At 38.3% G+C, this 21,260-nt stretch overlaps 1 protein-coding gene across 3 annotated transcripts in view; it reads left to right on the top strand.

Annotated features, from left to right (window-relative positions):
- ZNF385B (zinc finger protein 385B) overlaps positions 1–21,260 on the top strand; it is a 139,491-nt gene that overhangs the window by 71,325 nt on the left and 46,906 nt on the right. For all 3 annotated transcript variants that reach the window (XM_067298988.1, XM_067298987.1, XM_067298989.1), the window contains exon 2: positions 5,917–6,047. In XM_067298988.1, the coding sequence (XP_067155089.1) occupies positions 5,917–6,047 (131 nt within the window). The remainder of the gene's footprint in view (positions 1–5,916; positions 6,048–21,260) is intronic.

The raw sequence follows: 21,260 nt of genomic DNA on the forward strand, positions 1-21,260 counted from the left end.
GTCTTATCTCTCTCATCTTTACTTCTTTACATTCAACAAGCTAGAATCCCTGTGGATACAGTAAGTCTCATCTATCATAGCATATTATAAGGAAGCAATGTTTGTTCTGCTGAGTGAGTCCTGCCAAAAAAAAAAAAAAAAGTCTACTAAAAGAGGTTACATTTGCTTTTTATTTAAGACAGGAGAATGACTTAAAATTCACATCCATGAAGATTCTTAATTAAATACTTCTAAAATAGCTTTTTACCTAAGCATTTTGATATCAGCACCTGCTGTTTTCAGAAACTCAAAATTACATTACTTGGGCTTAACTTTTTTTTTTTAAGCAGTTTCTCTTAGGCATACGCAGAAATGCAGGACATTCTCTATACCCATGTATAGCCATAACTATAAAAATAAGATTAAAAAAAACCCTCCAAATCCTGTCAGCTGATCACACTGCGAAGGAAGAATAGTATTTCTGTCGCTAAATATTGGGAAAGATCTCAGGTGCTATGGTGATGAATGCCACATAAATACGTAAACTACAAATGTAATGATTTGCAAGTGACTAATCTTGCCTGTCATTTCTGCGGAGGGAGTCCTAGGCGAGTGGATGGGTCCAGGGCATGATGCAACAGAGGCACAGATCTTACTCAAACTTATTGTTTTGGGGGTTTTGTTTGTTTGTTTTTTATGGGATGCATTTCTGTAATTAGGTGGGTTTTTTAATAAACATAATTTCATTAATCTAATCATCCCATAAAGCTGCATATAAGTAAGTGTAGGAAAATATTCAGCAAGCTACTTTTTTTTTTTTCTTTTTAGTGCAATGTTTCCTTGCAAGGCATAGGCAATGGAGTTGGAGAGCTTTATTCAATCTGAAAGCCTAGGTACTACCTCTGGCTCTAACCTGTTTTTAAAACTGTTTCTGAACCACATGCTGAAATAAATATTTCTGACAATGTTCAAAAGTTCCACTGACAAATTAATAAATTGTACTGAAAGCTTTAGAGCCCCAGAAGAGGTTATAGATGTATGCATGCAGAATTCTCTGAGAATCGTTTCATGAAACCAATTCAAACATGTCTCGCCTGGTCCTAAGGCTTGTGGATCTTTAAAGGCAAACAGTGTAAATTGAGATGACAGTGTGAAGTCTAAAGGCAGGGTGACTGAGCGTAGTGTGGTTGCAGTCTGTAATGAATTCAGCCAACCTGTGCAAAACCAAAGGGACAACTGTTATCCACCCTTCGAGGGACACTGTTGGCTCCCACAGTGTCTGAAAAATGCTGCACTAAAATCAAGAGAGGAAAAAGCCCAGAACTCACCCCTCCCATTAGTTATTCTTGTATTGCTGCAGTTCCCTGGCTAGGTAATGGTTCTTCATAGCTCAAAATGGTCAGACAATTCAAGGATGAGAAAACTAGGATAGCCAGTCCCTAAACTGAAAATTATTCAGTGTAACTCTGAAGTATACATAGTAGTGGGTGTTGGTAACCCAAGTTAGTTCCTCTTGATTTCCCCCCCCCCCCCCATACTGTCTGTCTCTGGCACAAGTTAAGCAAAGGCAACCACATGCAGTCTCAGAAGTAGATGCAAGATTGTCCTGTCCATAGCAGTTTGTCAGCTAGATACTTTATTCAGTCCTGGTAATGCTTCATTTACTCTTTCATTGCTCTTGTTTAAGTACGAACTGCTTCCTTGGACCTGAGGATCAAAACATTGTACTAACAGCTTTAGGTAACAAAAAGCAGAGAGAATCGAATACAGCTTTAGAATTCCCTGTAGTTGCCTTTGGTGAAGATTTTTGAAGAGCATGCTTTCAAGTTTAAAAAGTGTAATTTGTTTTTGGAAAATTGCTCTTTAAATATGATGACATTATTTAAAAAACATATTTTAGATGAATAAATTTTGTAATGGAATTGGGTTCTTTCATGTAATGATCTAATATTGATCCAAATCAGAGGAATTAATGTGGTGGCATTACACACTTTTTGATATTTGCAGGTAATAAAGAAAAGCACTTAAGGAGAAAAACAAAGAAATAATATTTTTATAGATAGTTTTAAGAAGGGTACAAAGTGAAAAACTTTGAGATTTTACCAATCAGATTTTACTGAAACTTGACACCACTCTTGCTAGAAAAGGATGAGCAGTGAATATGAACCACAGCAGAAGTTAACTGCGTTTGCCTCTGCCAAAACTGGGGTTGTGGCAGCCTGGGCCGCTGCAGACTCGCTGCCTTGGCCACACTGGGGAAGGGCAGGGAGTTTGCTGCCAAGCCTGGTGAGCTCTCGGTGGTGGCTGCCGCCTTGCTGGTTTGTATGTAAAGCCCATCGCAGTGGCCCAGGGAGACTAGTGCTGCCGTTGTAGTGACCTGCACAAGGCTTGCTACCACCAATTCCTTCCCCAAAATATCACTTTCATCACTTAATCTATTAATTACATGCCTTTTCTGTTAGACACGGATCAAATTTGAGAAATTAGAGATGACAGCCTTTCATAACTGTGGCAAAAACTTCAGTGGCCCAGTGAGCTATAGGATGTTTGAAGCCAAATGTATGTGATTAAAGAGAAGTAGTGCTTATTACAGAGGCTTGTTTTTGAGATGAGTATGTGTTGGAGGAAGAAAAACTCTCAATAAAATGAGAATTATTTGGGGTCATTTGCTCATATGAAGACCTGTTTTCCTCCTTTTAGACAAGGGTAAAAGGGACCAGGGAGGAATAGTGCATTTTAGCGAAGTCTGTCTGCTGCTTGCATCTTCTGTACATAGGTAACTTTTGCTGTGGGAGTGAAAATAGAAGTTACCAAAAAGGTAAAATACTGTTTAAAAATTATGAAGCTGAAATGAGCAAATGAATTTACAAGAAAGATCAGTTATATTTATGCCAAAGATTTACAAGTAGTTTAAAACAATCTGTGTTTGACATGGTAAATTGTCTTTATCATTAAAATGCTAATGAAATGGTAAACATCTGTTATATTTATAATGATAAAGATGTAGCTGACAAGCTGCATTCATTGCCAATATTCCTGCTTTGTTCCGATTTGCATACAGATTTGATGGGGTGCTGGTGGGAATATATTCGACCATTAGGAGCAATGCTAGTGTAAAACTGTGCCCTGCTGTGTGCGAGTTAGGATTCTGTCCTGCAGGGCTTCTACCTGAAATTTAGGTCATTTTTCTCTGGTAATTCCTCAGAGGTTTTTAAAGGTGGGTCTAAAAATCAAACGCCAGTCAAACAGAGCCACTGCTATTTCATTGGTAATAGTAGAACAATTTTCTATCATTAATGCCTCTACTAACCAATCTGTGAGATGTGTACATTCTTCTAGTTTGTACTGTCTTTGAATATATCCAGACCTAGTGATCATACATTAGTCTGGCAGCAGAAACACTGTGGACTGAAAAGCTGCAGGCAGAATTCAAATATATTTTTCGTATGAAATATCCATACTCAGCTAAGAAGATTGTGTTGTTGCAGGAGAGGGATGCTAAACATTTTTTAATTTTTAAAACTTACTATTATGCCAAGTGCTTTCTATACCTCAGTTAAAGGCTCTCTCAGAAGCTCAGCTTAACTCTGTTTTTTAAATGTCTGTCACAATTTGACTCTAATCTGTTATATTTTTTTCTGTAAAATGTAGTTAAAATATGTAACCATAGCTTCACTGAAGTGTGAGTATGTAAAGAGAGGACAGGGCTTTTTTTTTTTTTTTTTTTTTTTTAACTCAATAGATGTTTAATTGCTTATGAACCTTAAAGAGAAACTCATAGAACTTAGACTGATGATGGCAGTTTATAGACTTTACGTAATTGAATACAACATAGTTGCTGTGTGCATACAACTCTGAAATCTGAATTATGTAAATCTACTGTTTCAGAACCAGCTAGGAGAAATAATCATTGCTTTTGCAGTTGAAGACATTTTCTTTGGATAAATCCTCTGAAACACTACTTTCCTGTTGATATATTTTTTCATTACAGGTGAAGAAGCAACTATAGGCATGTTAGACAGCCTTTAGCTTTTTGGCATTTGTGACTCCACTTGAATACTTTGATTTACACTGAATTAAGCACAACTGTCAATGAATTTCATGGGCTTATGCAGAATACAGGGTTTAACTGCCTTAAAGATTTGAAACAAACCTTACATTTTGAAAGTACTGGGATAGGAGAAAGGAGAAAATATTCTGGAATAGTGTGTCTCAACCACATTTTTCCTTTCAAGTGGTGCAGCTCAGCTGAGATGTTGTTCAATAGTTCTCTCTCCATAATTGTTGGGGACCCATCTTGCTGCGATCATCACACTTTTCCTGTACAAGAAACAAAGAGAATAGATTATAGCCTGCTATTAATCTGCTAGACCATTATATAATGTTTACCATGCTGCAGCTGTCATCAAAATGGCTGTCTCTCTTCCCTCTACAAAATGCAAGCTCAGGGCTGGCGGTTATAAGTGTTTGGCCATCCAGGAGCCACATCTGGGTCCTGAACTCAGCCGCCCTCTCAGGTATGATAGGATGGGTTTGAAGTGCTGTCTGTGGAGGCAGGATGGTGAGACGGAAAGAAGGAAAATGTCTCCTCTGGCTTGAGTTTCATGTGCCCTTAACAGGGAGAAAGGGAGATCCTGTAATGGAAGACTCGTACTTGCAAGTAGATGCAAATTATTTGATTTCATGGGAGAAGAGAGGGAAAATTGCGTAGTTTGCTTGCTTGTTTTCCCCCTCCTGACTGGATTTAAAAAGCTTGGACAATTTCTCTGAGGAACGATATACTGTGTACTAGTATGGTTAGCTCTGCTTGAGACCAAGGGTGTTCTCACCATAGCACTGTCCTCCCCCAGCTGATGTGCTGGCCGTTGGTAGGTGGGAGGAGGAGGGAATTACGGAGGAATTGTGGCCGAGAGGACCTGGAGGAGAGGCAGAGAAAGACTCACCCTCCTTTGCAGATGCGGGGTAACTTGCATTCCCATTCCTGTGCCAGTCGGTGTTGAATTACTTATTCAATATAGAAAGGAGAAACTGAAGGGTTTTTTGCATTTTTGATTTCAATGAGGGGAATTTTGTTTGAAAAAAATTTTTTTTTATTTGATTTCAGAAAAAATTACTCCTGCAGGCATAGCTGGCACACCAGGCACCCTGTTGTGCAAATAGGACAGACAGCTCATTATAAATGAATATTTGGACATCTGTACCTTCTCATTCCTTCGGGGTCGTGTTGGGGGTGGTGCTCAGGTGCATACCAAAGTGATTTCTGCATGTACAAATCTGGAAAGCTCCTGTTTAGAGTGAAACATCTAGGCTTCTATTAAGAAAATGTTGTTTTCTATTGCATGTAAAGAAATTTGAGTTCATTTGCATGCCATCTGATTATTTAATAGTGTATAACAGCTTGCTGTCTGTTTGCTAGTGTCATTGCATTGTAAAGCAGAAAGAATTTGTTTAGATGTTCGGTGAAAAGATATTTGTGCAGCACCTGGTACTTTACTGTCAGAAAAGAAAAAACAAACATGCTGCTAGCTGCTTGAAGCAAACCTCTTGACTTCAGCTTGCATACGCTGTCTGTGCTAGCTGATCTAATAGGCAACCATGAATTGCAAAAGCATCTGACTTCTGCAGGCGCTCATCCTGGCCTTTTTGGCACAGAAAAAATTTTCAGCTTTAGAAAGGATTTACTCTACCTGCCAGTGTGATTTACATACCATATGTCCCCTCTTTGGCCGCTGAGTAACCACAGCCATGGGAGAGTGCTCTGCCTCATCTATAGTGTGTGGAAATAGGTTTCTTCTAATGATGTTAACTCCTACAGAGCCACTTTATTACCTCTGTGTAATATTTTTTCTCGGAGGTTGTGTCAGCAAGAGATAGCTGTACTGCATGTAATATGGAAGGAGAATACTATGAATTCCTGGTTTTGTTTGCTCTTGGCAGGCACTACGACTCTCCCCACCCTTGTACGCGCACCCACCTTGATGATGCAGCCTTCGCTGGATCTCAAGCCCTTTATGTCCTTCCCCGTGGACAGCAGTTCTGCTGTTGGATTCTTCCCAAATTTTAACACAGTAAGTAAAGGTGTTTCCACATTTAGTTTCAGTGTATGCTTTCCAAGCCAGTTCAAATATCCGGTACTTGAAGCTGCCCTAAAACTGTGCAGCACTGACACAATTTCAGAGAAACCTTTTTGTCTGTGCTATGGTAGTCGCTGTTCTTGTGTGGAACAGCGACAGACTTACTCAATCTTCTCGCTGTAAATGGGCCCAATCCTTTTTTAACTTGGCTGACTGGGATGGTGTTTGCACATTGGATGGAGAACCCCCCCACACACACAATATGGATTTAATGAGCAGTAGAATCCTTTTGAGCGTTTGTATGGACATGTGTGTTTTCATGTGTTGTAAAAATGGAAAAAGCAAAAGCTAATTGAAAAATGTGACAGGTGTAGATCCTCTGACTTAAATCAAGCTAAGTCTGTTACTACCAGTGAAGTAACTGGAGGACCTTGCTTATTCTGAACAATAATAATAAAATCTAAAATTGTGCAGCCAGCCAAAGTGAAAAATGTTAATCCACTATTTTTTCTTTGTTAAGGCATTTTCAGGTTTTTCTTAATGTTTCTGCAGTAAAATATTATTTCTAAAATAATGCCAAATGTTGCTGTAGGTCTCTAAATTTTTCAGAGCGGCAATAACAAAAATATACTCCTTTGTAGTTTGCACTTCTTTAATAGGTTCATGAACAGGGTCTGGATGTTACTAAAATCCTTTTTGCTATTGCCCTTCATGGTTGTTTAGTTATCATCTTGAACTTATTGAGTCCACCAAAAATGGTATTTTGCCTGTTTGGCAAGCAAGTTTCCATGTGTGCAGATAATTCAGCATGGAATGAGTCAGCAAGTAACAAGCTAAGAGCAACAGGAAGGAAAGCGGCTCCAGTCACTGTGTAAATAGTTCCCATCCAGTCAGTAAATGTGATTTGTTCTTCCGTGAGTGCTGCACGAATTGCACAGCATCGCAGTTGTCACTGTTGCTGGGGGGAATGGAAGAGGGCGCATTATCAATACCGCCAGGCAGTGGCTGGCTGAACTACGGCCAACTGTTTCCTTTTGCAAACTTACCTTCTGTCTGAAGTTAAACCAGCAAGAGGATTTCTTTTCTTCATGGCTTGCAAATAAATCTTGCTGACAGGCCTTGTACTATAACACACAGTGCTCTGGGATGATTATGAGGTAACGTACCAGCCAACTTGTTTCAAAGGTCAGCAGCCCAAACCTGAGCAAATATTACTAGATTCATTGCAAAACACGCATGTAAAACTTGTGTATTTAGATGGGAGAATGTGGATATTATAGATTCGGGGGTATATGCACATGCATGTGGTCAAAGAGATAAAAGTTGCAAGTCTAGATGTGTTTAAAGTGCAAACAAAACTCAATACAATTTTAGGAAGACTGTGTCATTTTCATCTTATAGGCATGGTGTAATTCATTTTCCATCCTCTTTCTAATAAACTGAAGAATTTTATTTGTTATTGATTTGCTTTCAAATGGTACTGTTATAGCTGAGGTTTTCCACTGAGCTGTACATAAAGACTTTGAGAACTTCAAGGATATTGTAGCTGTAGAGTCCACCAACATTATTTGCTTACTGCTATTACTATGTGAGTTGCAGTAGCCTCTAGAGGCAGACTAATTTGGAGATTTGGATTGGTTTTGCCTATGTACACTAGGTTACAGTTATCTGGCTTATGTTCCATTTGCCTAATTTCTAGTGTTTATCCTTCACACCTGTCACTTCCCTCCAAACCTCTAGGGGTTTTATTAAAGAGAGAGGCCTGGGGTCACGAGCAAACATTGCCAGCTCCTGTTCTACTTCCTCCCTTGGAATTCTTGATAACTACGTAAAATCATACTGCTATGCACTGCAAACACACCATGTTTTAACACCTCTTTGCTGAGGAACAGTAGTTCACTACTATTATATTTCTAATTCACAGACTTTGTCATTTGTCTTGCAGGTGTTGGTTTTACCTAATGGTCTTTTATGATGGGCTTTAGATAAAGCTTGTTGGAAAACTGAATCATTTATGGTTGTCTTCTGACAGACACAGTGAACACCAGCTGTCATGCACTTCTTTTTTTTGTAACTTAACACAACCTTTGCAAATGTAAATTTCCATGTTTGTGTGTGTGTTTTTTATATATATGTATATATGTATGTGTGTGTGTATGTGTATATATATATATATATATAAATTTCCCCTGTAAATAAGAGTAAGTGGTGGGAGAATATGTAAGATCTGTTTTTAAAGAAAAAGGGGGGGGGGGGCTTTCCCAAAATATCAAATTTGACTAAACAAAACTGAAACCCAATTAACCCGTAATATATGCGTGTTCTGAAGTCCCTATCTTCTTCGTCCTGTGCAGTAGCATAATGTTGGAAGAATTTTTTGCCCCTTTCCAAAGAAACCCTGTCATTTGCCTTATGGATTAATCTGGAAATCTACACATTTCACTCACAAGACTACTTGTAAAGCAATGTAGACAGTGAAACCCCTAGTGTGGGTCACTGAATCTCTTTGCCTTCAGTAGGGCTGAGAGGACCCTGAAGCACGTGCCAGTGCTGGATCAGGCTGCTGTTCATGCTTGCATATGCTCACTGAAAGTGGAAAAAAGAAATCTGGTCTCAAGACCAAACTCTGGATTCACCTCTTCATTTTTCAATAGCAGTCAGGTATAGAAGCATTTTTTTCTAAACCTTGTCAGGAGGTAGTTTCTAACTTAAATGAAGTGACCTGAAAAAAGAAAAGTTTCTGCCTAAGAGCTTGATACAGCAGCTACCAGGGCAGGAAACAGGTAAAATATATTAACTAGAAACATCTTTAAAGGAACACTCCCTACAGTGTTTCCAAAAAACCTCCTCCTATTTACAGAAATATATTTAAAATTTGGGGTAAACCCTTTTTTATATACTTAACTTTGGCAGTTTTCAATTCTGAAAATGTGTGACACTACAGATGAAACACGAATGTTCTTGTTTCATTTGTGAAAATGTTCTGATCACTCTGCATGGATTACTTTCAGATGAAGCACTAGGCAGACCCTGATTTTTTTTTTTTTTTTTTTTTTTTTTTTTTTTTTTTTTTAAGAAATGCCTACCCCTGGTATATTTTATTTTCCTGTGAAAATTGTGTGATTTAGTTGAAAAGGCTTCCCTTCTGTTTCTTCTAAAGACATTAATAGTTCTAAAAATGCTGTGGACGTATGTATAGTATTTATTCATTCGAGCTCCAATTCAATTTCTACTTGTGAGACTCCGTTTATGGAGGAGATAGGTACCTTAGGACTTGCTTATTATATAGGCAAAATAAGTTGGAGAATGATTGTACTAACTCTTTGGATACATGCCTTTAATCTTCAGTAAGGGTGGCTTTTTGTTGCAACAGATCGGCCGGAAAGGGATCTTCTAAGTGCAGAATAAAGGGGTTCCAAGCAGAGGGGTATGGCAGAAGAGGTACTCTGTTCTTTGCTGATCTTTTTACAGCGCTAGCAAATAGTTCTGTCAGAACAGGACAGATATTATTCTGTCACAACTTGAACCTGATTTTCTGCATAGAAGTATTGCAGCAACTGATCCAAAGGGGATGGCGTGTTTGTCCTAGCCTCAAGCTTCTAAAAGCTCTGTCTCAGTTATTGATTCCCCTCTGCCTGAAATGCACAGTTTGAATCAAATTCTCAGGTGGCATAATTTAAAATATTCCTGTGTATAGTGAAATGAGAGCTAGCCTTTTGGGAAGGAACTTCTCAAGTTGGTACCTCCAATTTGTAACAGGTGCTGTACAAAAAGACATTGTTTAAACAGAGTTCTTTTTTAGCATGTTAAAATGATTTTAATGATTTCTAAACATTTAGCATCTTGCATACTGATTACATTGAAAGACCTGTAAGACTTTGAAGTCCGGTAAAGTTAGTTAAAGTCAGAATTAATATTACTGTGCAATCTTAATTTTGTCCCCATTACACATTTATTATAATGTAATCTTGAATGTTACACTCGCTATCTCTGTCACCACACAGCTTCACCTTATATGACATTCTTCCCCTGCACCTCTGTGATTCTTTTTCTCCTGTCATCCATCTCGTGGACTGAATGAGGAAAAGACACTACGTGATCATGTCATGGAAGGTTATCACAGTGCAGTCACTAGACTGGTCAAAAGCAAGGCTTTATCTTGCAAAGCAGACTTCATGATCACTGTCTGCACCTCCCTATAAAGGTTGCATACACCCTAGAAGAAGTCTCCAAAACTCTGAACACTCTCTACTTTCCTAAAAGTAGATTTGGAATCAGAGCAGCATTTGGTGTTTCAAATTAAGTCGGAGTAATACAACCAGGGACCTGTCAGTCTGCATAAAAGCAGTATCAGCAGTTTCTGAGATTCTGTCGTCATAGAAAATAATCAGCAATGCATAAGCTTCCTTCAGAGTTTGTTATGGCCTCAGGGGTAATCAAAGATTGTAGTATCTTTTGTAGCTTTCACATCAGTGAAATATTCTCCGTCTAACTAGATCATGACTGGTTTCTAAATACTGGTTCATACCTTCATATTTTAGAGGATGCAGGGGTTAATGTGGCCTAGTTACTGCTTCAGTATCTATTTCTCTTCAAGTAGAAAGCTTACGCTAATTCTTTACTAGAGCTCGGATCTCCCCTTGCAAAGTGGACCAGAAGTATTTTACAGCTGCCACTGAAGGTGAGCCAGCTGGAGGGGGCTACAGGAAGGGAAAGAGGAGCTGACTAGTAATGTAGAAGTCTCTGAATTCTCTCCAGCATTAGTCTTGCCTGGACTATCCCTGGCCTACCCCCAAGAAGACTACTCAGAAGGACTCAGTTGCTCTCTCCTCTTCTGCATTTTCAATTATGTCCCTCATTTTTATCTACTACCTATCTAGTTTAGATTCCTTCTCCCTCAAATTTGAAGGAACCAAGCCAGAAAGGGAGGCCTGAAGCTAAGACACCAGTGCACTCTTATCATTGACTTCTCACCCCAGCGTGCCAAGTGCCAAGTCTTCTACTTTTGGCAATCTGCTACAGCTAGGGGAGCTCTTGTTTTCTTAGCAGGACCTGAATTTCAGCCGCTTAGTACTGTGCTGCAATGCCAAAACACACTCTGGAGCACAGCAGGAACAAATTACAGATGCAGCCAACTGGATGTCGCCAACCAGTTATCCCCTGTCGTCTTTATCTTTGCCCTAAAGAGCATGAGGTCTGAATTTCCCCTTTTCCTCTTCTGTGAAGAGCTAAAGGGAAGGGAACTGCTTATTTCAACTCTCAGAAATAGTTTACTCCAAAGAGCAGGTGACATTTTGGAAGAGCTATCCTTTACTAACAAGGATAGCTAACAGCACAGAAAAGAAATTTAAGCAATTAACTTGGAATTAAATAGTGTGGGGTAGCTGGGTGTTCTTTATTTTATTTTTTTTAATGCAGGAAATGGCAAGATTTTTCTTACAGACATTTTATATGCCCTTTGTTTATAGACAGTGCAGGCACGCAAGGCACTTAGCTTTGCCTTTCTGTTCCTTTGTTAAACACTTAAAAACATTCTTACTTCGCCATTAGTTGTTCTGGAACCTCTAGAGTTCATGTTTTCCAAATTATATGCAGAATCACGCAGCCTACAACATGAGGAATCAGCCTGTTATCTTTTATACAGATCAGGGAATAAAAGAGCAAAATACATGTTTTCCCAGATATTTACAGGAGAGGAAACCAGAGGCTTGGGAACGACATCATAAAGTCCAGGTTCTGGAAACGCGCTTCTGCTACTCTTCTCCTTAGTTCCTATTTGCTTTCCTTCTCTAACTCTCTTCTCCTCTAACATTATCTGATTGCAGACCCATTTATCTGCTGTTTTTCCTCTTTCCCATTTCCTGTAATCCCTTTTCTTTGTGTCCTTATTCTTTTTGTGCTAAGTCAGGAATTCCTCCTTGTCTCTCCGGCTTGGATGCAAGCCAGCAGAGACCTTTTCTTTCCACTGCGGTAGCAATTTTTGGAAGAATTCTGCTCAGCTTTTGGAGGCCCTGAAACATGCTTATGCCAAACAATGTATTTTCCCCACAAAATACTTGAGGCATTTCTGGTGAAACTTCCAAAAAATATTCAGCTTGAAGCAAACACCTGGTAAGATGAACCGAGTTAGATATGGAAAAAAAATTGCTGCTAAAAGTGGGGAGTTGTCAGTCAGTCTTTGTTTGACAGGTGTTACAGCTTGTGCTATTTCAATTTAAAAATGCAGGTTCCCTAGTTCCTGTCAAGGTTCTCTTCAAAGAGCAACTCTTTGTTAAGCGATTAAATATTTTCTTCTGTTTTGTGTCTAGTCCTTAATACATATTATTCTCATTTAAAAAAAAAAAAAAACCTTTCTAAAATAATACAAACCCTCTTTAAAGGAGACTCTCCTCATATGTTAATCATCATTTAAAGATTCCGGTTACTTTGGATTTTCTCTGACAGAAATGAGATGGATTAGCTTCTTTCTCTAAGTTACTGCGTTAGCAACCAGATAAAAACCCCTGTCTCTAAATAGAAAGTGCATTGACATTCTAGGGAGAGAGAAATCAACAGATGTGATAGCCTTTTCCTAGCCACTGCATAGGAGCTCAGTGTTCAAGGTGTGTTTTTTGAAAAATTGCTGTTCCTAAACTGCTACTTTAGTTATTGTGCATACAAGTAATTTGGTCATCAGCCTAATTCTTTACAAAATTCCAGCTTCTGCATCCAAATCCTATAATTTCCCAAGTCCTCCAGAAAATCTGTTCCTCAGCTATATGTTTCATCTCTGTATTTATAGAAAGCTTGGATTTAGTCTCTGACATTTCAGCGGTGTTTATTTCTTTTACTGGTCAGCATAGGGAAAAGTTAAGAAGCTTTTATCTTCATTGAGTTGCTTTGTTCTCAAGTTAGTAATGTGTTCGTGACACAGGAAAGCTGTTTAAAGAGTGAGGTTTGTTAGCTGTAAGTATTTTGCACATTAGAGCATTGAAGGATGTTTTGCAAATATGCTGTGAGGGAAGCAGCCCCTCTCACAGCTGGCAGTAACAGGTTTACAGCCAAAGACAAACAGGACACGGGTTGCACCCACTGTACTTGTAAAGATTTCAGTAGTTTCTACTTATAAGATCTCTTGTCCTAAGAAGAATTCTAGAAAACCTTTAGAAAACTCTAAATCCTCAATGTGTGTCTAATGAATACAAAGTATCTGCTTATGCAACTTGCCAGCTTTTCATGGTTGGCTTTCCCGCCTCTCACTTAGAGCTGCGTTGCATCGTTCTGTGAGAAACCAAGAACTAATGCAGTGATTATTAATTGATAAATAATAAGAATTTAGCTAAGAATTAATTTTTTGTACTCTTTCTTTCTGAATGTGGATATAGCTAGTGGTATTTTGATTTAGATACTCTCAACTTTATGAAAATTTTAGAATGCAGTATGGCAATTTAAAGTCATAGTGTGGAACTGTCTCTCTGTAGCACATCTGAAAGCTGCTGATATGCAGGTTTGAAGCACTGAGCAGCCCATTTCAATCACCTGAGCAGAGCTGATTTGAAGATCTGTCACTCAAGCTGGTCTTCTACTGTATTCATCCATGTGGTCTCACAGTGGAGATATCACAAACTTCAGCTGCTTCACCGTGTCAGCACTAGGGAAAGAGGATTGCATTTCTTGTTCATGTATTTGTTGGAAAAAAAAAGGTTTCTGCCTTTGCCATCTTTGTGTCTCATTTACTTAGATTAAAAAAAAAGCAGATTTTGATTTTTATATTAAGTTTCAAGACTTAATGAAGAAGAAATGGAATGTTCCTTCAAAGGTTTGTTTCTAAATACAGGGCTTTTTTTAATCAAAAGCATTTTAAAAGCTATTGGTGTAATGCGTGCTACTGATCGAAAAAAACAAAATTGAAAACCTCATTATTGACTTTTAAATGAAGAACAAACTATTATTCCTAACTCACTGCAAAGAGTGGATGACAGTTGTCAGCTAAAACACTTAGGAAATTCTCAGTTCTGAACTGCTTCTCATTGATATTCAGGCATTTTATGCATTGATATTCAGGCATTTTATGCATTGATATTCAAGTGTGTATTTATATAACTTATTATCTTTCTAGATTTTTATTTCAATATTTGGAAGGTAATAGCATTAATTCATTTCAAACGATTAGGCTTCCTGTGTCTTTATTCTCTCTTGTTCACAGCTTTAATCAAGGCTATGAGTTTGACCCTAGCCTCTCTTTGCGCAGTTCAGAATTAAAAAGGTAATTCAAATCTAGTTAATGGGACACCATTTACTTTTATGTATTATTGGTGCTCTGAGCAGGCTGGGAGCAAGAAAATTTCCAGGAAAACTTAGAGCAGACCCTCAAGAGGAAAAGGGTCATCTCCAAGATCAAATCAAATATCAGGAGTCTTGCTTAGCCCACATATTATCAAAGCTTTTCCCGCTATAAGCTCCTAGGCTTGAGTCTTTTGGCAGGATACTGCTGAAAGGTAATTTTTCATACTGTTTTGCTGATTCATGTTATTTTATTGTCAAATGGTAATAGTGTAATAAGAATAGCTTTACTCTTGGGGTATGTTCTTGGTTTGAGTTCCTGCAAGTCTCAAACCGTGGAATGTTTTTATTTTTTGCTGCATCTGAAGGCAAGATGCTTTTGGTGGTGTTTTTTGTTTAGCTTAATAAAGCTGAGTATTCTGAATAATAGTGTGCTTAATAATAAATAACAGTTATATAGCATCTTCTATCAGAGGATTTTGAAGAGTTGTAAACATGTTATTTAGGCCTTCCAGCCTTTTTGTGGGTTGTAAATACTTTTATCCCCGTTTTAAAGATGAATAATGTAAGGCTTAGTCAGGTGAAGCAACTCACGTACAGTTAAACTTGTGAGCCAGTAGAGCCACAAAGGGATGGGAAATTGTCGTATTCCTTAAGGATTAGCTAAAACCATCAGGTTTTGTACTTGACTTTGTTCTGTTTCTCAGGTTGGGTCTTTCATGGTCCTAAAAACTTACCTTACAGGTACAAAGTCTTGTACTGTAGCAGGAGAGTGGTCTGGATGGATTAAAAAAGAAGCTGCTGATTTAATACTTGCACCTGAATTCAGTTTAGTACAAAACAAAGCATTAAACCTCAGATATTTACATTTTTCCTGATTCTCCATTTGGGTGTGTGAGAAATCTCTTTTGTCCCTGCTTTTGTCCTAAAACATTTTCAGCATCTTTCTGTTTCTTTACATCTACTAATAAAATCTCTGATCTTGTCTGGAGCAAAAACTTTTCTACTGTAAGGATTAATTCTACTGTAAACAGAAGCATCACCAGTGCTTAGCTGGTCAATAGCACCAGTTGTTGTTCGCATTACAAACGCAATCCTTTTAGGTATCCAAGCCCTCACCTACGAATAAGCCATATAAGAAAAGGAGACCTGATTCAGAAATTTTTTGCTGTGATATCTCACCCATTCTTCCTTTCTTTGGATTAAGTCTTTCACAGAGATCAGATATAAAATTCTAATTATCTTTTTCATGACTATTTCTAAAACACCAGTAGTAATTCATTTTTAGAAGTTTTTTCTAAGGTTCCATAAATTATTTTACTAAACTAGAATTTATTTTTAATACCTAATGAATATATACATGGGTGAAGAGGAGAAATGGGAGAGAGAACAGTCCCAGCACTGAAATAAATAATTAAAAACATTAAAAGACATTTTCTCAAATTTCTTTTGACCTCTCTTCTTAATCATAATTGCATTATATGGGCAGAAGGGAGGGGAAAGGAGAGATTAGAATATTTACCTGTTTTTTGGTTTTTGTTTTTTTAATATCTGAATTTTTTAATTTAAGCCAGTGAAGCACAAAGTGAGGGAGAGGACAGAACAGCAAAAGAGCTGAAGATCCATGTTTTTTTTTTTTTTTTTTTTTTTTCAGTTGGACATCATGGAACACTGTTCCCTTTGCATACGTTGGTCTAAACCACTTTCGAACTGATTTAGGAGAAACAAAATTCTACTGAGACTGGGACTCATTTTAGGCCTCCTGAGCAGGGTCCAACAAAGTGTTGCAAAATTCAGCTGAGTGAAAAACCTATTGAAACAGTATCTACTCCAGCTGAAGATTCACAGTGTGGTGATATTTCAGGCAGCTCCCTCTATAATTGGGTCAGAACACATCCTAGGATGTGGAAGGATGTGTGATGGTAAAATCCAGAGTGTTAGCGCACGAGATGGATAAATGGTCATGCTAGTAAATATGCCGAGCTGTGCCTCCCAAGGTAATGCTGAGGCAAAAAGGTTAATGCAGTTCTTGTTGAAAGAAATGAGTTTTAATTAAGTAGGTAAAGAGAAATTATACTTGAGCATACTGTTTTCACTTCTAGTGCCTATACTTCTATGGCATATTGAAAAGCTGAAGAGGATTCAGAGAAAAACTACAAAATGAATCAAGGCCTTGATAATGAGAGCCTTAAGGAACTTAATTTATTTAGTTTATCAAAGAGAAGGTTAAGAGCTGATCTGATTGCAGCGTATAAATACCTACATACTCAGAAGGAATCTGACATTAGGGTGCACTTTAATCTAATACAGAGAGGCACAACTAGGTCGAGCAGTTTATAGTAGACACTGTATAGCAAGGATTTTTAACGGTGGGAATAATCAACTGTTAGCATAGCTTCCCCAGTGATGTTGTACATTTATCATAGCTGGAAACTTTTAAATCAAGGTTTGGGTTTTTTTTTTCCTTTTCCCCTAAAATTTAAGCTCTGGTTGACCACAGATTATTGGACTTCATAATAGGAAAGGCTGAAACTCTCCAGTGGGTGAAGTTGTGTCCTGCGTTATTCAGGAAATCAGATGTAATGGTTCCTTCTGGCCTAAAACACTATGAATCTGTAAGATGTTTTTTTTAAAAGGGGAATATGCAAAAGGATAGCACAGCAAGTGATTCTGCATCGTGCTGTAGAGCTGAATGTAGAAAAGCAGGGAGGGGAGTCTGCCTGCCCCTAGCAGGACACACAGAAGCAGTGTCCCACATGCTGCTATTCCAGCCCTGCAGTCCTGTTGACAGAAATAGTGTAGAACTTTCAAAAATAAAATTAGCTCAGCCTATACTTCTGAAAGGAAAATGATGAAGCCGAATTTATTAGTATTTCATTTTTTTTGAGACATAAAAGGTTATTCCCAGGTCTAGGTGCCCTTTTAGTAGTCTTGTAGTAAGAATGAAGTAGAAATGTAAACTCCCAATTTTTTTATTTTTTATTTATTTATTTTTGGGGGGGTACTCAGTGTTATTCCAACAACTCTTCATGGATGTCTGTGTTATCTGACATGTTAGCAAATGAATTACAGCAAGATTTTTGTTTTGTTTTAAGATGCCTTTGGGCTGAATTCACTGACTAGTAGCGTGTGGTGGTCACGGCTATCACAGCACTGTTCACCTGAGGGAAGGTGGCCCTTGGTGCTGAACTGATCAAGAGAGGGAGAGGCAAATGCAGTAAGGCGTTGCATTCAGCTAGTCTGTCTGCTAGAGAGGTTTTCTGTCAGAGTACAATGTTGCTTCTGTATTTTGGGAACCACGTGGGAGGGAAGGGAGACGTTAGTCCCTGTGGTCTTTCTTCTGTCTCAGCCGTTGCACGAAGCTCATGCTGGTATCTTTCTACACTTGGGGGAAAGATATCAATGTAGAATTTAAAAAAAAAAAAAAAAAAGAGAGAGATACTGATATAAAACCATCCTCAATTACTAGCCATTTACCTCTGCCTGACTTTTCTGACCCCAAACCACTGTGAGGAACATTGAGATAGAAATGTGGGAGGATGGTGTTTAGGGGAAAAAAAAGAAAAGCTAACCAAACAGAAGTATGTCCTGGCAAGGATACCCACACTGAGCTAGTCAAGCAGGACAGATAAGCAGGAAACACCGGCAGACTTCTCACAATAAAATGAAGTAGCACAAGTCAGCAGCGCTGACTCCAGTGTTCCTTGTAATGCAAAATAAACAAGGACATATATAACAGTATAGTGCTCACTTCAACAGTAAATTACAGTTAGCATTAGCCCAGTGAGAGATATGTTCTCTGTTGTGACAAAAGCAGCACTAATGTAAAAAGAGATTCTTGCTAGTTTGCATTTGCCAAAGTGTATAAGCTATCACATCACAGTGTTAGATTTTCTGGTTTTATGTTAATTTTTCCCCCACACTGTTTATTTGATTATACACTGGACATTTTAAATGTGTTCTGTTGAGTACGTATATTCACTCATATAACTACATTAGTCATCATAACATGTAGAGTTCTGGTAGGAGGGTGTGTAAATGGCCGAGTTCATGATAAGCTTCAGTATAAGCCCCATAATGGCAATGTGCCCAGCTTTCCTGAAAACTGGAGTTCAAACACAGAACGAATTCATGCTGGCGTAAGGTCTTATGATCTGGAAGGATGTTTGTTGCTGTTTGCCTGGTTACTTGTTTAGAATGGAGAGAAAAAAAAAGGGGAGTCACACAAAGTAGGAGTGTTGTCAAACAGTGTAGAAAAATCCCAGAACTTAATTTAGATGCTGCCACTGTTTGCTCCCTTTAATTACCAGAGGAAAACATTGGATTAAAGTATCAGTTCGTTCCATATACTGTTTAAAATTTTGCTTTATCAGAGTGAAATGGCATAGTATGCCTCAGGGTCAAAGCTTCTTAATCACCAGTGGTTAAGTGATACTCATTTAAATCTTTTATTCCCATTTATCAACATTCTGTTTACAAATGCTTCTCTAATAGTCAACTCTAGATTTGATCTAAGATTTATATCATGATATGAGGCAACTGAAAGGAGGGCATAAATTCCCAGTAACAATTTTAAACTTTACTCTGAATTGAACAGAGATCCCATCTAACAGAGTTCCCTTGCTGTGAAACAGAAGCATTGTTATTGCTAGCTATTATGAGAAGACAGAACTTTTGGGTGTAGATCTTGGTAGGAGTGATGGCAATAGTGTGTATGACAGTTGCTTTAGCCTGCTTCAATAGCTAAGTAGATTAGGAAGAGAAAGAAAATTTAGAGATTAGGTCATTAAGTAAAAATGACTAATGTAGATCAATGCTCAGTCACCAACCCAGATGTCTAACCAGCAATTTATCATGCTACTTCATCAAAGTTTCAACTCATACAAGAATCTGGCCTTATACAAACTTTTAAACTGGAGATTGCAGCCAAGCAAAACTAATAAAAATATTCTGGATTTGCAATACCATGAAAACAGCTTTTTTTGCAATATAGCATCACCTCATTTAAATAATAGGCTTAGAAATGATCCTAACCTTTCTGTTGTAGTAGCTTATCCCTTGACAGGATCAGTGTGATTCATCAGCTCACAAATTGGGGGTTTTGCTGTCAGCTGTGTGTAAAGAGCCTGTTAAAATACCTTATAACCAGAGCTTCAGCTTCATGGAAGGAGTTCTCCTGATGCCCTTACCCAATTTATTCTTTTTCTCCTTCCAAAACATACTTTGCCGTCTCTTAGAAGTCTGGATCAGTTCCTAAAAGGCATCAGGGAAGAATCTGTGGGTACCAGGACATACAGTTGGGCAGGAGAGAGTTTCCAATAGTAAAATTTAGGCTGTTAGGAAGAAAACTGAAAACAAGATTTTCTCCATTGCATTTTCTGAAGTGCTCTTGGTATCCCGTTCAGGACCAGAGAGAGTTAGAATTGTAATGCCTGGCTGAAATGATGATGCAAGAAATTAACGTTTTAGGGTATATGCAGGTGGATGAATTTCATTTGAACAGTAAGGGAGCCTACCTGTCATGAGTGGGAGAAAGCCAAGATGTGGAAGACCATATGGTTCTGGATGAAGACAGGGACAATTCTGTGTTCTCGAATAAAAGAGAGGCCAGAGGATAAAAGTAGCCAAATAGAAAATGGAAAATAGAGGAGTGCTGTCTAAATAGGGGAGCAACAAGAGAACTTAAACTGTGGTGCAGCTGATTTTCAGGATTGGTAAAAATCTAAGAAATAGGAATGGAAGACTTGGGAATGTCAAGCTGACAAAATGGTAGGTGAACAGTTGGTATATTGGAAACCTGATGAAGGGAGACGACTGTCTACTGACAAGGCTGTGCTGGATGTGGAGTAGTGCTGTTAAACAGCAATGTTTGCCTAATGTAATACTGTATATTAGAAAGCTTAGACTTGAATAAAATTATGAGTAATATAAAATCTTCGGGAGATAAGAAGTATATAGATTTGATCACTGAAATAGGATGGTGACACTGACTTTGACATGCTGATGGAGATCAGAGATGGTGGTGAGGATACAGGGTGAGGCCTCAGTTATCTCTGCCTCCCTTGCAAATCACAATGTAGTGCTGGACCAGGACTTCAGAGACGATCTGGACTGCTTTGTGGAGCAGCCAGTTTAGGAGCCCAGAGGAGAAGATGCATCTATTATTTCAGTCTTAAATAAAGCTCAGGTTCTGTTTCAGAATCTTACAGTTGAAGGGCTACTCTGTAACCATGACCATAACTTAGGAGAAACATTCATTAAGGAGCAACAAGGACCAAAAATCTCACCATGAGTGTGTTTGAGTAGATCTAGCTAAAAATGAAGAATGCTGTTAAAAAGAAGTTAGAGGTAGCTAAGAGAAGCTTCTAAGTGGTGAGATTGCAAAAGGGCACCATGGGTTCAGCATGTACCACACATTCAGAAAGGCTTAAGAAAAGGTAAAAGGAAGCTGGGCATAGCTGAATAGAAGAGTAAGGGAAGCTGTTGGAAATAATAAGATGTCCTTTGAAAAGCCGAGGTTGTGTCCCACTGAAGACTATAAAAAAAGGTCACAGACTTTAGCAGATAAAAAGTAAGAACAGAATAAAGAAGGCGAAAAAAAGTTCGAGGAGAGAACAAGAAAAGCAATCAAATATAATACTAATTGTTCCTCAAACACATCAGGAGCAAGAAGAGTTTGGGAAACTCTGTAGGGCCAGTTAGTGATCAGACTTTAAAAGGCATTTAGAGGGCAAAGCCACTGAAAAGAGCTACTAATGACTTTGATGAGAAAGTGCCAGGACCAAATGGTACTCTCCCAAGAGTCCTAAGAGGATTCAAGGATGAAATTGCTCAATTACTGATGATAATGTGTATCAACTCATCTAAAACTGCTTTTGTACCTGAGGACCAAAAGGTGGCAAACATGATGCACTTTTTTAACACAATTCCAGGGGACTACGTAAG

The sequence above is a fragment of the Apteryx mantelli genome, chromosome 6 (assembly GCF_036417845.1).
Source record: "Apteryx mantelli isolate bAptMan1 chromosome 6, bAptMan1.hap1, whole genome shotgun sequence".
Classification (NCBI taxonomy): Eukaryota; Metazoa; Chordata; class Aves; order Apterygiformes; family Apterygidae; genus Apteryx; species Apteryx mantelli.